The sequence below is a fragment of the Sprattus sprattus genome (assembly GCF_963457725.1).
Source record: "Sprattus sprattus genome assembly, chromosome: 16".
Classification (NCBI taxonomy): Eukaryota; Metazoa; Chordata; class Actinopteri; order Clupeiformes; family Clupeidae; genus Sprattus; species Sprattus sprattus.
The window spans coordinates 14,085,452-14,100,113 of record NC_137914.1 but is presented as its reverse complement, the minus strand read 5'-3'; the positions used below and the strand labels follow the sequence as shown (position 1 = coordinate 14,100,113).

Here is a 14,662-nt window from a genome sequence, read left to right as displayed (position 1 = left end):
TAATTGCTTGTAGGTTCATGTCAGTGTTTCATAGCTCTAGAAAACCTTTTACAAGAGCACCTGTATTGGTTCTGTGATGAGGAGGCTAAAAGTTAAGTGGAAACTGTGAAAACAGATAATTGTTCACTTACTCCTATTTGGGGAAGCACTTTCCTGCCAGAAGTAGAGTCAACAACCACTCCAAAGTGGAGAGAGAGGACTTGAGCTGTGCCACAGCTCTCACAGCTGTCTCCCCCGCCATTAAAATATTCCATCTTATTTCTCAACAGAGAGAAGAAAGAGGGAGCAGAAGCAGCAGTGGGAGAGAATGGTGACGTAAAGGTAAGGTTTAGAGGGCCTTCTTAGTTAGTAATGTATCATTTAGGGCTTTTTTAGTTAGAAATGCATCATAAAGATCTTTGATTGGAGTGGTTGGAAATGACAGAATATTGACATTTGTCCACGCAGGTTGAAGTGGATGAATATGAGGAAGAAGAGGAACACGAAGAAGGAGAACAAGGTGACAGTAGGTCAAATCCAAAGCCGATTTTTATTTCTTCAAATCACGAGATATAGTAGGAACCCACGATTCTCTCAAAAAATCAGACACATCTGAAAACCTTTTCTTTCTGCATTGTCAACAATCTAGTATTGCCTGTATTCGCATTGTTTCTTTCTTTGTCAAAAGTGTAAATGTTACATATTTGAATGCACTTGCTTCCTTCTACTATACTCCAGTGGTCTGGGTATGTTTTGGGCCATATGCTCTGCTTCCAAAGACTCAGCATGTTTCCTTCTGTTTGTGTCCTCGTCTGGTGTGCTGCAGAGGAGGCAGAGGAGACGCTAAAAGTGACTGACCTTGTCCCACCCAAAGAGAAGATCGTCCCTATCCCCGAGGGCAGCGCCTTCTTCTGCCTCAGCCAGACAAACCCGTGAGTGTGGTGCTGCCCGGGCCTCTATGCAGTCGGAATGTTTTTGTCTGTTGTTTTGTAGAGTAAATCTATGTAACGCCGTAGAGTTCAAGTATAATGGGATGTGTTGATCCCTACACTCCTTGACCCCATGAATCCTCCCATATCCACTCAACAGATAATTAAAGTACACACCTGAAATCCAATAACATTTCTCTCTCTCTTTCTCTCTCTCTCTCTCTTCTTTCTCTCCCACAGGATCAGAGTAGGCTGCCACATTCTAATCCATCATCACATCTTCACAAACCTCATCCTGGTCTTCATCATCCTGAGCAGTATCTCCCTGGCTGCAGAGGACCCCATCAGGGCTCACTCCTTCAGAAACAATGTGAGCATAAAGGGAGGGCAATGCCCATGTCTAGCCCCTCATTTCCCCCAGAATGATCAACACAAAGTTGTATCCTATGCGTGGTGAGAAGACGCTGGTAAAATTGTGGTGCTGTCAAACATCACAGTGAAGTTAACTAAAGGCACACTCACTCAAATACTGGATGGTTCCATGTGTATCTATTTTTAACTTGGTCTGAGAGCTCTGTGTGTACACTCTCCCAGCTTGTGACCAACTGTGAGACACAGAAGCATCAATCCTTCCGACATAATTGAGTGACACAGAATCCTTTGCAGGACCCCTAGCTCTCATTGCGGTCTGTATTTAGTCTAATCATTGACCCAACTCCCTGACCCAAAGGCCCCACAGTGCAGAGCAACCCACCCAGAGCAGCAGCTGTCCTGATTGCAGTCTTGCCACGGCTGGACGTGCCAATTTGAGGCAGCTGAGGAGGGGGCAGAGTCCTAGGGTGCAATCAGGGGGGGGGGGGGTGGGCCTGATGGCAGTCGGCGGCCTGAGCTTGAGTCAGTGCCTCCGTCAGCATGGTGGATGCCACCAGTTAACTCCTCCCTGTCTCACTGTGTGTGTGTTTGTGTGTGTGTGTGTGTGTGTGTGTGTGTGTGTGGCCTGTGTCTCTCACAGGTCCTGGGCTACGCTGACTATGCCTTCACGTCCATATTCACCGTGGAGATCATCCTGAAGGTATGCTTCATCAGCCACAGTGTCTTATGGCAGATCTCTCAAGGAAAGATGTTAGGAGATTTGCAGTCAGTGACATGTTGTTTTTCACTGACCACTAGTACATGTATGTATAATTATGTATTTATGTAGTTATGTAATACATATGAATGGCCCTCACCCACCTCCTGTGTTGTAGATGACTGTTCATGGGGCGTTCTTACACCAGGGCTCCTTCTGTCGAAATCCATCAAATATGCTGGACCTGCTGGTTGTCAGTGTGTCTCTTGTGTCCTTCTTCCTGCAGTAAGTGTTGCACTTTTCACAGTAGCATCTCATTGGTTTAAAATGAATGTGTCCAAAGTCCTCCCCCTAAAGTTCAAAGGTATGCTATACCTGTCCATGAGCCACTTCCACTCACTTGAAGTTTTGTACACCATTATTTGCCCAGATTTCCACAACCGCAGTGTCAGTCATGACAGCTGCTTCCCCTAACCATGTGTACAACTATCGTGAGACTTTTTATGACTGTTTGTCCCTGCTGGATAGGTGGTGTATCTGCCACAGCTGCATTTCACCCCATACTTTTCACATTCACAACAGTTTGTTATTGTGCTTGTTTTCACAATGGCCTGGTATCTTATATGATCGTGTGTCTCATCTTACTCTCCTGTACCCCATGACCATGAAATAGCAAATGCAGTCATGAATTCACCTCTCTAGGTGTTTATGTTAGTTTGTTTACATGCAAATTCACAAATATGCATCGTTTCAGTTTACTATAGACTACATGATAAGACACGTTTTGTGTTGGCACTTTGTAGGTCATGGTGGGAAAAAAAACCTCTGCTAAATTAACATTCAAAAACACATCCTCTCGACCTGCAGTGGCGCCACCTGTGTTCCTTGAGTTTTAGCCTGATAAGGCCCTAGACAAGACACAGCTGGAGTGCAGGAAGCTACTGACGCACATGAGGGCGGCTAGTCCAATTGGGCATCTTTTAACATTCGTGCCATTGAGTTTGTGCCTGTGAGCCTTTGTCATGATGTTGGAGGGCAGCAGAGACATCCCAGGGGTCTGAAATACATTCATGAGCACACATTTAAATTTGTAAAAAAAAAAAAAACACATCATTAAGTGGAGGACAAGGCAGAGCTTGAGGGATGTTCTTATAACTTGGGTGTTTTGAGCAGCCTCTAGAGGAGAACCAAAGCAAGTGCAACTGTTTCAAAGTGACAGGGCTTTAAATACAGGAAAATAAATGTTTTATCTTTTTTCTGCATGGGTACGTCGTCTCTGATTTGGCTTCATCCATTCTGAATTTCCTAACTGAATACCTGTGCCGATCAAGCCCACAGTGTCTGTAGCGCACCCAGCGAACTACATTTCATATTCCAGAGGGGATTACAGTGAAGGATAAATAAATGGCTTGAACAGCAAATGATTACAATCTTCCAAAATCCGATTTGTCATGACATTACTACCGTGGTCAGTCACGTAGGAACCCTGGTATCTCCAAAGATCCAAAGATGTGGTTCATTTTGTTTATGTTAGTAATTATTTCATATTGTTTCTAAATGCAAATGTGCTGCTCTAAACCCATGCTACTGCGGGACTCATGAACACTCTCATGTAGGCCCTCTCACCAGATTCTCAGGTGAAAGCTTCTGTGTAGGCACACACACACACACACACACACACACACACACACACACACACACAGAGAGAGTACATTAGTCCTCATACTCGCTGTGAACAAACATATATTAACTCTCACAACACACACCAAAGACACCCATGCATACTCAAACATCCATAAAGTTACACAAACAGACACACACGTAGCAGCTGGGGTCAACCAGTTCTAGATGTAGGATTAAAGAGTAGCAATGATGCATTTCTCCCTCTCTCTATCTCTTTCTCTCTTTTAGTTCAAGTACTATCTCTGTGGTCAAGATTCTCCGAGTGCTTCGAGTGCTGAGGCCTCTCCGAGCCATCAACAGAGCAAAAGGGCTTAAGGTGCAAGGTTGTGTGTGTGTGTGTGTGTGTGTGTGAGAGAAAGTGTGTGTATGTTTGTTTGTATATATTTTTGTTTGAGTGTGTGTGTCTTTTATGGGTGTGTGTGTGTGTCTTTTATGTGTGTATGTGTGTGTGTGTGCGAGTGTGTATGTCTTCTGTATTCATACACACTTTTCAAGTCATTCTTCCATCCTGTCTGACCTTGGTGCACCTATACGTCTGTTTACAGCATGTGGTTCAGTGTGTGTTTGTGGCCATCAAAACCATCGGAAATATCATGGTCGTCACCACACTCTTGCAGTTCATGTTTGCCTGCATCGGAGTGCAGCTCTTCAAGGTACCACAATACAGACTACAAAGAGAATCTAATTGAGCATCTTAACATTGACATTAAACTGTAAAGGAATACAGTCCTGGAACTGTTTTAACGCGATGCACTGTTTGTGTAGGGAAAGTTTTATCGCTGCACAGATGAGGCTAAGCACACACCGGACCAGTGCAAGTAAGGCCAATCAATTTGTCGGACCTTTTCTATGTTTTATTTGTATGCTGAATCTGTATATAATGTATAATTATACGTTGTTTGTGTGTGTGTGTGTGTGTGTGTGTGTGCATATTTAGAGGGACATTTGTGGTGTACAAGGATGGGGATGTGAATCACCCAATGGTGAGGGAGAGAATATGGCTTAACAGTGACTTCAACTTTGACAACGTGCTTATGGGCATGATGGCTCTCTTCACCGTGTCCACTTTCGAGGGCTGGCCAGCGTGAGTACTAAAGACAGACACACACACACACACACTCATATGCACACATAAACACACATACACACACCTTTGCACATACATGTATGCACACACTCACACACACACACACACACACACACACACACACACTGAAATTGCAAACCCAACCAAAGATGTCATGCAACTTTGTCACCTGATTTTCTGAGAGGGGCTGTTTAAATGTAAATACGGATATGCCATATGCTTTACCTTGGGCTATAAATGTTCTCTCACTCGTTTCTCACTCTGTCTGTCTCTTTGGCTGACTGCTTACCCCTCTCAGTCGGTTTTCTTTTTTTCTGTCAGATTTTTTTCACTTATTCTGTATCGCTCTCACTCTCTTCTCTCTTTTTCTCTCTCGCACTCTTTATTTCTCTTTTCCATTGCTTTTTTCCAGGCTTCTCTACAAAGCAATTGACGCCAACTCGGAAAACCACGGCCCTGTCTACAACTATCGTGTGGAGATCTCCATTTTCTTCATCATCTACATCATCATCATTGCCTTCTTCATGATGAACATCTTCGTAGGTTTTGTCATCATCACATTCCGTGAGCAGGGAGAACAAGAATACAAGAACTGTGAGCTGGACAAAAACCAGGTGTGTGTGTGTGTGTGTGTGTGTGTGTGTGTGTGTGCGTGCGTGCGTGCGTGCGTGTGTGTGTTGTATATTTCTGAAGGTTACCACCAAACAGGACAATAGATTAAATGTCATACAATACAGACACAATAAATCACAATAAATCCACAAGGTCTTTGAATGGTCCAGTTGTTTACATTCTGTTGTCAATTCTGTTTAAATTCACCTTTGTTTCTCACACGCTATCTCTTTCTTTGGTCCTCTCTGTCACTGTCTTCCTGCACACAGAGGCAGTGTGTACAGTTTGCATTGAAGGCGCAGCCTCTGAAGCTTTACATTCCAAAGAATCCTGTGCAGTACAAGTTCTGGTCCGTGATCAACTCGACTCCTTTTGAGTACATCATGTTTGTCCTGATCCTCCTCAACACTGTCACCCTGGCCGTACAGGTAATTAACTGGATACATTCTGCATTTTCATGAAGAGGGCCAAGGCAATAACTGTACATCAATGCACTTTACCTGACTTTTGTCCTATTATTAAGGGGTAATTTGTTAGATTTTTCACAACTCTTGTTATAACCACCTTCAAGTCTGTTACAACAGTGTTGTTTCTTGGCAGAGTCCTATGTAGTTCTTTAGGCCTTTCACAAAAAGTAATAGAGACCTTTACTACAATAGGACTGCATTTATGTAGCACTTTACTACTGCACATCAGGAGCGGTTGGGGGTTCAGTGTCTTGCTCAAGAACACTTCAACACTTGGCGAGGAGGGGTCAGGATACAGTTTATACATTAGGGTCTGGCTAAACATCTGATTTTGTCTTTTGTCCGTCTGCTGCTGTTTGTCTCTCTTTCTGTCTGTCTGTTTCCCAGCACTATGAGCAGTCAAAAGCCTTCAGTCACATCATGGATATCCTCAACATGGTCTTCACAGGTCTCTTCACTGCGGAGATGATCCTGAAACTGCTCGCTCTCAGACTTAAGGTACGGATCGTTAGCATCTCCATGTCTATTTTGGGGCGTGATCATTCATCATCTTTCTGGTGTATAACTTCACAATAGTAACATTCAGAGATTCTGTTACGGCACTCCATATGCAATTTTTCAGATTTTTATTTTAAAAACATTCTCTGTTTCTTTGTTCTCTGTGTTTGGCCCGTCATTTCCAGCACTACTTCATGGATGCCTGGAACTCCTTTGATGCACTGATTGTCGTTGGCAGTGTGGTGGACATTGTAGTCACTGAATTCAGTGTAAGTCACACTTGTCAGTATGAGCTGTCTCTGTCAGAGCCTCATCTCATCTCTTAATCATCCAGTATGATTGTTCTATAGTACTAACCAAGCCACTAACGCATAGAATATATGTTTTTATATGTGCTGAAGGAGAGAGCACTTTTTATTTTTGTCAGTACCTTTATTTGACATCGTTTTGTATTGTGTGTTCTTTGCTCAGACTCTTCTGTACTTTTCTCCCCAGAGCTCCGATGACAGCTCTCGAGTGTCCATCACGTTCTTCCGCCTGTTCCGTGTCATGCGATTGGTCAAGCTGCTCAGCAAAGGGGAGGGCATTCGCACCCTCCTTTGGACCTTTGTCAAGTCCCTCCAGGTAAAGCATCTTCAGAAGCAGAGCCTACGCTACTTTTAGTCGAATCTCATTGCAAAGAAAGAACTCCTTGACACTTTATGTTGTAAAGTCTATTTAAGTTGCCCACAATTTTATTCAGAACAATTCTATACATCGTCTGGAAACTGGAAACAACCTGTCAGCTCACCAACATAAAAAGCATGTTGGAATTGAGTGAGCACCATTGTTAGCGTACTTCTCTACGTAGAATGCTAGAAACATTTTGTGTATACTGTACAGTTATGCTCTGATATTTCCACAAGATCCCACTTTAGCCACAAGTGTGCCTGGGGAGGCATTGGATTTCACACTCCACCAACGAATGTACATCAGATTAGCCCTGAATTGGACTATTCAGAGATATTTAACAAATGTTTACAGAAGGATTTTACAGAAAGAATGTCTAAAGTGAGGCTTGTGTTGCTCTGTGTGTTTCTTAGGCCCTGCCATATGTAGCTCTTCTTATTGCCATGATCTTTTTCATCTATGCTGTCATCGGCATGCAGGTGAGTCTTCAGCTAAACCAGCGATGGGGGTTGGGGGATTCACCTCATTTATGTTTCTCTCAAGGCTTTTATCTTTGGAGATGATTTCCTGTGCAATTTTACACTTAACCTTGTGTCTTCTACCATATCTCTTAGTATTCTATCTGAGAACTGATATTAGCATTGGAAGGACACAGGAATGTGAAATAAGATAATCTTATTTTTTCTATATCTTGTTCTTCAGACCTTTGGGAAGATCGCCATGCAATCTCACACTCAGATCAACCGGAACAACAACTTCCAGACTTTTCAGCAGGCAGTACTGCTTCTCTTCAGGTAAGAAAGACATCAGATAGCCAGATGGATATCCAGATATACAAACAGGCATACAGACAGACTGGTTGATAGCTAGAAACAGTAAATAGTGCACATTAGTATACGTTTATGTCTTTGTCTGTGTATGTGTGTGTGTGTGTGTGTTTGTGTGTGGGTGTGTGTGTGTGTGTGTGTGTGTGTGTGTGTGTGTGTGTGTGTGTGTGTGTGTGTGTGTGCGCGCACGTGTGTCTCTGTGTGCATACTGATCACCTCTGTGTATGTGCAGGTGTGCCACAGGTGAGGCCTGGCAGGAGATCATGCTGGCCAGTCTGCCCGGCAGGCGGTGTGACCCTGAGTCAGACTACGAGCCCGGGGAGGAGTTCACCTGCGGCAGCACTTTCGCCATCGTCTACTTCATCAGCTTCTTCATGCTCTGCGCTTTCCTGGTGAGACCTCCAGCTGCCTCCTACTCCTATTCACCCCGTACCAGCATCTCTTCCTTTCCTTTCCCTTTGAAGATGTGCAGCCAGAGCTGCTGCTTGTGTAGGGTCTCTCCCCTGCCTGCCCGTGATTAGCTGAGTACATCTGATTCAGCTAATTAAGGCGCTTCATAATTACACAAAGCGTTTCCAACTCTCTCTCCCTGAAAGCTGCACACCTGCAGAACATTGGGTTCCGCACTCCTATGGAGCACTCCAGCTCAGCGGAACATAAAATCCCATGGAATCATGTGTCATGTTATCTGCATTTTATGTGTACGTGGTAGGCACTGTCTCTATGTGTGTTTTAATTTAAAGTATGCATGTAAAAGCTGCCGTATGTATGTGGATGGCTGGGAGATCTATTGAGTACAACTGAGCAAAGTGCTTGTGCTTTAGTTTTGAGAGTGTAGAGCACCAAATCCTAAAATAAATATGCAGTGGTATGCCATCATTGACATAGTTTTCTGCTTCAGTGCTCTGCTTATCCTTGTATAATTGCAACCTTGAGGCCACTGTACACCCCCTAAGCTGTTCTACAACCAATACTTTCAATGCTGGCTCTCTCCATTTTTATCCCGCATTAATTCTCTATATTTCATGTAAATACCTTATTTTATGTTTCATTGAATCAAGTATTATATCATGTACATATACTGCATGTGTGCTTATACGTCTTGCCCTCTGATGCGTGTATAATATATCCATCTGCAAATCTCCATCTGCCCCCCTCCTGTGGGCTAAGGTTCTGCTCAAGGTTTCTTCCTGTTAAAAGGGAGTTTTCCTTGCCCCATTTGCCTTAGTGCTTGCTCAAGGGGGTTCAGACTCTGGTCCCTGCAAAACGCCTACAGACAATTTCAATAGTTTTTTGATGCTATATAACTACAATTTAATTGTATTTAATTGTATACAGTCTCAGAGGGTATATCTGGAGCTCCATGCCCAATTCACTGTCCTTTTGATGTGTGCCAGTCTGTTGTGATGGATTTGTTGCCCAGAAAATTTCAAAACATAGTTTGAGCTGATAGATAGATAAAGATAAATTGAGGTTCAGTATGCTCTCCATAAAATCAACATGTGTTTTCTGTTTCTATTTTCCCAGATTATCAATCTGTTCGTTGCCGTCATCATGGACAATTTTGACTATCTGACACGCGATTGGTCTATTTTGGGTCCCCATCATCTTGATGAATTCAAGAGGATCTGGTCAGAATATGATGCTGAAGCCAAGTGAGTTTCTCTCTCTCTCTCTCTTTCCCTCCCTCCCTCCCTCTCTTGCTACCTCCCTTTCTTTCTTTATCTCTCTCACTCCCTTTTCTCTCTTCCAAACTCTGATCAATTCCATCTGACCCTAGACCTTACTTGTTTCGGAATAAATTATGTGTGTATTCAGATAGTAACAGGTATTTGGCTCCCTCTGCAGTATATTATAAAACTGTTCCAGCTATATATTTGTAAAAGGTCACACTAACTGATCTGGGTTCTGTGTGTGTGTGTGTGTGTGTGTGTGTGTGTGTGTGTGTGTGTGTGTGTGTGTGTGTGTGTGTGTGTGTGTGTGTGTGTGTGTGTGTGTGTGTGTGTGTGTGTGTGTGTGTGTGTGTGTGTGTGTGTGTGTGTGTGTGTGTGTGTGTGTGTGTGTGTGTGTGTGTGTGTGTGTGTGTGTGTGTGTGTGTGTGTGACAGAGGGCGTATTAAACACCTTGACGTAGTGGCTCTTCTGAGGAGGATCCAGCCTCCTCTTGGCTTCGGCAAGCTTTGCCCTCACCGTGTGGCCTGCAAGGTACGGTCCCATCACACCAGGTCTTTCACATACAGCTGGCCTCATGTGATAGACATTTAGTAGAAATGTGTCTCAGTATTCACCCATGGATTTGACAGGGAGTACCGCGAGAGCCAGCAGTTGCAGATGCGTGTGCAGAGCAGTAGAAAGAAATGACTTGTGACTCAAAATATAGATATATTTATTATAATAAAAAAATTCTTCAAATACAGAATGTCATTCATGTTTGCATGAGAGCAGCAAGAAATAAGACGTGTTTTACATAAACAGGAATAAGGTTGGTTTATACACATGGCATATTTTCATGGCAGCAGGCAGGAGTGGGACTGAAAAATGAATCCCACTAAAACAACCAACTGCGTGATTTTGGGGGTGGGAACGGGACAAGAGAGAGATGAGGGCGAGAGCGTGCAGGCCTCCGGCTCATGGTCATTCTCAGCAGGTTTCAAGCCATAGTACTAAACTGGCATGACTACTGAAGATACAGAGATACATAGATATACACACATAAACACACATACACAGACACATATAAACACAGATACACACACACACACAGACACACAGACACAAACACACACACACACACACACACACACACACACACACACACACACACACAGTCTATTGTGCTCATTCAGACATAATTATCTTCCATATGTTCACACCTACCCTTCTTCCACAGCGACTGGTGGCTATGAACATGCCCCTAAACAGTGATGGCACTGTGACCTTCAACGCTACCCTCTTTGCACTGGTTAGAACAGCCCTGAAGATCAAAACTGAAGGTCAGTACACACAGACACATACACACTGACACATACATACACACACACACACACACTCACACACACACACAAGCTGGTCTGCCTACAATATAACATGCTTCAGGCTTTGCATATGCTTCCCACATACTAATGCAGTCTTGTCCTCCAACCCAAGAATGCATTACTCATCGGTACACACATTAGGTGCATACAAATCCTCTGTCCCCTGAAACTTAGACTGTTTAATTCCATCACCATCTGTCCTCTCTCAAAACTCAGTTTGTATTCACTATTTGAACTCTCAAATCAAGATGATAGACAAAGAAGAAGAGTTGACATGACCCAAATACTCTCTGTGATTTCCCTCCCTCTCACTCTCTTTCTCTCTCTCTCTCCCTCGTTCTCTTCCACTCTCTCACTCTCTCTCTCTCTCCCTCTCCCGCTCTTGCTCTCTCGCTCTCTCTCTCTTTCTGACACACACACAAACAGGAGACCCCAACCAGGAGAATGAGGAGCTGAGGATCATCATCAAGAAGATCTGGAAGCGCATGAAGTCAAAGATCCTCGATGAAGTCATTCCGCCACCTACAGGTCAGATTATGAAGATGCCTTTCTCATCATGAATATGTATGCTTAATATATTTTTAATGTATTCAAACCTGTGATGGCTGTTAAATGAATTGTCCTCCTGATGTCCTCGTTATCATGTTGCGTTCATCTTTAGCTCAACAATTTGATGGTAATGGATTCATAATCCATGCTTAGAGTTCATATCAATTCACTGTATGCACACATTATATGTTTAGCTTAGAGGTAGAGGCAGTGGATGTAATAATAAATCAGTATAGACAAGGGTTAAATCTCGGACTCATGACACTTGACTTTTTTCTTTTCTTAATGGGACATTTGAATCTAAACATTAACCGTAACATGCAGCTTTCACACAGTGTTATCATGGGATCGAATATATCTTATCTGTAAACACCATGACTAAGATACCCTTTGGGTTTTGAAGTGCACTCTTGACATCTCTTAGTTGTGATACTTTCAGAGGACTGGCAGGCAGTTCACTCTGGTATACTGCTGCTACCTTGACAAAGTATGTTCTGGATGGACCAGGGAAACTGAGATGCCCTTGTTCTGTTTTACAGATGAGGAAGTAACAGTTGGGAAGTTCTACGCTACCTTCCTGATCCAGGATTACTTCAGGAAGTTCCGCAAGCGAAAAGAGCAAGGGGATGTGGGTGAGCCAGACCCCAACAACCCGTCTGCTTTACAGGTATTTATAATAGACAAACTCCTGGATGGGTGGACGGACAATGTTACTTATATACTTGTTATTTATATACCTATTTTTAAAGCAGCATAACGGATCAATTGCTAATCGCTATTGAGATGCTAGCGGCCAAAACTAGCTAAATCTCTTGAAATGTGCTGACTTTGACAGTATGACAAACTAGTTAGTCAACAACTGACCTAACACAGTCAAACACCAAACAAGTTCAACACAAGAAAAAGCAAAACGGCAAATAAGCTACCTACAAGTTCGGCAGACTGTAAAAACCCAGCCGCTTCAGGCAAACCTACATAACGCAGTCATTTGCTTACGGACCCTGGTATGGCAATGGCACGGAAGCGATTCTTCATATTAAAAGTCATTGCAGCGCCCTCATTTTTTTAAAGCTGTTATTTTAAGGTAAAACTGCTTATCCTAGCCCTAACCCTGAAGTACAATTACTTCATAATGCCACTTTTAAAAAAGTCTTTACAAGGCTTGACTAACCAGCAGACAACCATGCTCTAAAAGAGACAGTGTTTTCAATTACTACTAAATCAATCACCAAAGAAGTCAGCTGGTTTCTGTAACTTCTAAACCAATCACCAGGGAATCTGTTGGTTTCTGTAACCAGTCAGTCAACACAGAAAGATACCAATGTTTTCTGTGCACACAGTGTTGAGACATCAGTGTGAGTGTGTGTGTGTGTGCTAGGGTGGTCATGTTAGTGTGTAGTAATGTATCCTAGTATCAGTTTGTGTGTGCAGGTGTGGGTGTGTGATTTGATGCATGTTTGAGTACTTAAGTGCTGTTTTATTTGAAGTGTGTCCTGGGCAGCATATATACTACCCTCTCTTTCTCCGTGTGCAGTTGTGTCAGGCTGGTCTGCGTACCCTGCAAGACCTGGGGCCAGAGATGAGGATGGCCCTGAACGCCGACCTGGATGAGGAAGAGGAGGAATGCCTTGAAGAAGAGCCAGAGGAGGAGGATGACCCCCATTATAAGGTCTGTAAGAAGAGTGATCATGGGCTTTGGGTACATGCACTATGTGGTTTCATATCAGATTATCTATACACATGGGAGAAGTATGTATCGATGAAGCTGCCTGCTAAGCATGTGTAGTTGAAATGATTATAAAAATGTTAAAATACAAAGAAATGGTCTGTGCTCTGCTGGAACATCTTCTAGAATGTTCAGATAACCCTTTCCTTGCAAAAACAGTCTTGTCACAGGCGTAGAGAAGAACTCCACACTGTGGGTTTTACTGTGGGTCTTTGGGGAACAGTAGTCAGTAAACTTAGGCAGTCATGACCAAACTTGGATGCTTCTCCCTCTGGAGCAAAACCATGTCCAATAATCAAACGTGACTACACAAGCTGTCCAGGTCTCACCTCCTGGGTCTGTTTCTCTAGGGGGAGAATGGCTACGTAGGGCACTCTGATCCCTCTGCCAAAGACCGACGGGCTTCCATGGCTCCCACCAACACTAACACCTCCGTCCCCCTCCCCGGAGATGGGGTCTCCAATGGCGGACTTTCACACCGGAGCGCCCATGCCAAGACGCCTAATGGAGGAGGGCTAATAGAGGACGACATGAGGAGGGATGACATGAGGTCACACCACTCGCACTACAGAAATGGCGTGATTGACCAGCCACCCAAGAGGTTGGTGATTTCACACAAGAGCAGAGAGATGTCTAGAGGAACTATCGGTGAACATATAGCTAATGTGTTCATCTGAACTGTGGCACATGGAAACAGCTCCATGCTCAAGCGTATGCCCACTGTTCCATACGATAAAGCATCCTTTTCACAAGGGCCTTCTGTTCATCAATGCAGAAATCATGGGATTCTGATACCACAATGAGCATATGTTATTGTAGATTTCTGTCTGAAATACAATACAATACAGAATACAGTGCCCTCCACAATTATTGGCACCCCTAGTGAATATGAGCAAAACAGGCTATGAATAAATATGTCTTTGCTGTTTATCCTCTCAGTCTTTCACTCGAAATATTCACAAAAATCTTACCTTTTCATTGAAGTAAAATTATTATTAAAAAAAAAACATTGACATTAAAAAAAAGATTTTTTCCCAAAACATGTGTGCCCTTAATGTAATGTTTTGTGCAGCCTCCATTTGCAAAGATAATAGCTCTGAGTCTTCTCCTATAATGTATGATGAGGTTAGTGAACACATGGCACGGGATCTGAGACCATTCCTACATGCAGTATCTCTCCAGATCCTTCAGAATCTGAGGTCAACGTTTGTAGACTTGGCTACAGCTCTTCCCACAGATTTTCTATGGGGTTTAGGTCAGGGGACTGTGATGGCCATGGCAAAACCTTTATTCTGTGGTCGGTGAACCATTTTTGTGTTGATTTTGAGGTGTGCATTGGATCATTGTCCTGCTGGAAGGTCCAACCTCGGCCCATTTTAAGGCTTACTGGAGGGAGCTGTTAGGTCTTCATTTAATATCTGCTGGTATTTGATGGAGTCCATGATACCATGTATCCTAACAAGATATTCAGGGCCTTTGGAAGAAAAACAGCCCCCCAACAACAAAGATCCGCCACCATACTTCACATTGGGT

At 43.4% G+C, this 14,662-nt stretch overlaps 1 protein-coding gene across 1 annotated transcript in view; it reads left to right on the top strand.

The window, feature by feature from the left end:
* cacna1fb (calcium channel, voltage-dependent, L type, alpha 1F subunit) overlaps positions 1 to 14,662 on the top strand; it is a gene marked incomplete at its 3' end in the record, with an annotated part of 39,106 nt that overhangs the window by 18,599 nt on the left and 5,845 nt on the right. The window contains exons 17-41 of the mRNA XM_080853800.1: positions 270 to 321; positions 448 to 499; positions 806 to 911; positions 1,149 to 1,278; positions 1,921 to 1,980; positions 2,156 to 2,262; positions 3,889 to 3,976; positions 4,206 to 4,313; positions 4,426 to 4,478; positions 4,598 to 4,744; positions 5,160 to 5,361; positions 5,629 to 5,787; positions 6,214 to 6,324; positions 6,510 to 6,593; positions 6,820 to 6,948; positions 7,407 to 7,472; positions 7,696 to 7,787; positions 8,053 to 8,212; positions 9,348 to 9,475; positions 9,928 to 10,024; positions 10,710 to 10,812; positions 11,281 to 11,382; positions 11,943 to 12,070; positions 12,947 to 13,072; positions 13,480 to 13,730. Coding sequence (XP_080709926.1) covers positions 270 to 321; positions 448 to 499; positions 806 to 911; positions 1,149 to 1,278; positions 1,921 to 1,980; positions 2,156 to 2,262; positions 3,889 to 3,976; positions 4,206 to 4,313; positions 4,426 to 4,478; positions 4,598 to 4,744; positions 5,160 to 5,361; positions 5,629 to 5,787; positions 6,214 to 6,324; positions 6,510 to 6,593; positions 6,820 to 6,948; positions 7,407 to 7,472; positions 7,696 to 7,787; positions 8,053 to 8,212; positions 9,348 to 9,475; positions 9,928 to 10,024; positions 10,710 to 10,812; positions 11,281 to 11,382; positions 11,943 to 12,070; positions 12,947 to 13,072; positions 13,480 to 13,730 — 2,841 coding nt within the window. The remainder of the gene's footprint in view (positions 1 to 269; positions 322 to 447; positions 500 to 805; positions 912 to 1,148; positions 1,279 to 1,920; positions 1,981 to 2,155; positions 2,263 to 3,888; positions 3,977 to 4,205; positions 4,314 to 4,425; positions 4,479 to 4,597; positions 4,745 to 5,159; positions 5,362 to 5,628; positions 5,788 to 6,213; positions 6,325 to 6,509; positions 6,594 to 6,819; positions 6,949 to 7,406; positions 7,473 to 7,695; positions 7,788 to 8,052; positions 8,213 to 9,347; positions 9,476 to 9,927; positions 10,025 to 10,709; positions 10,813 to 11,280; positions 11,383 to 11,942; positions 12,071 to 12,946; positions 13,073 to 13,479; positions 13,731 to 14,662) is intronic.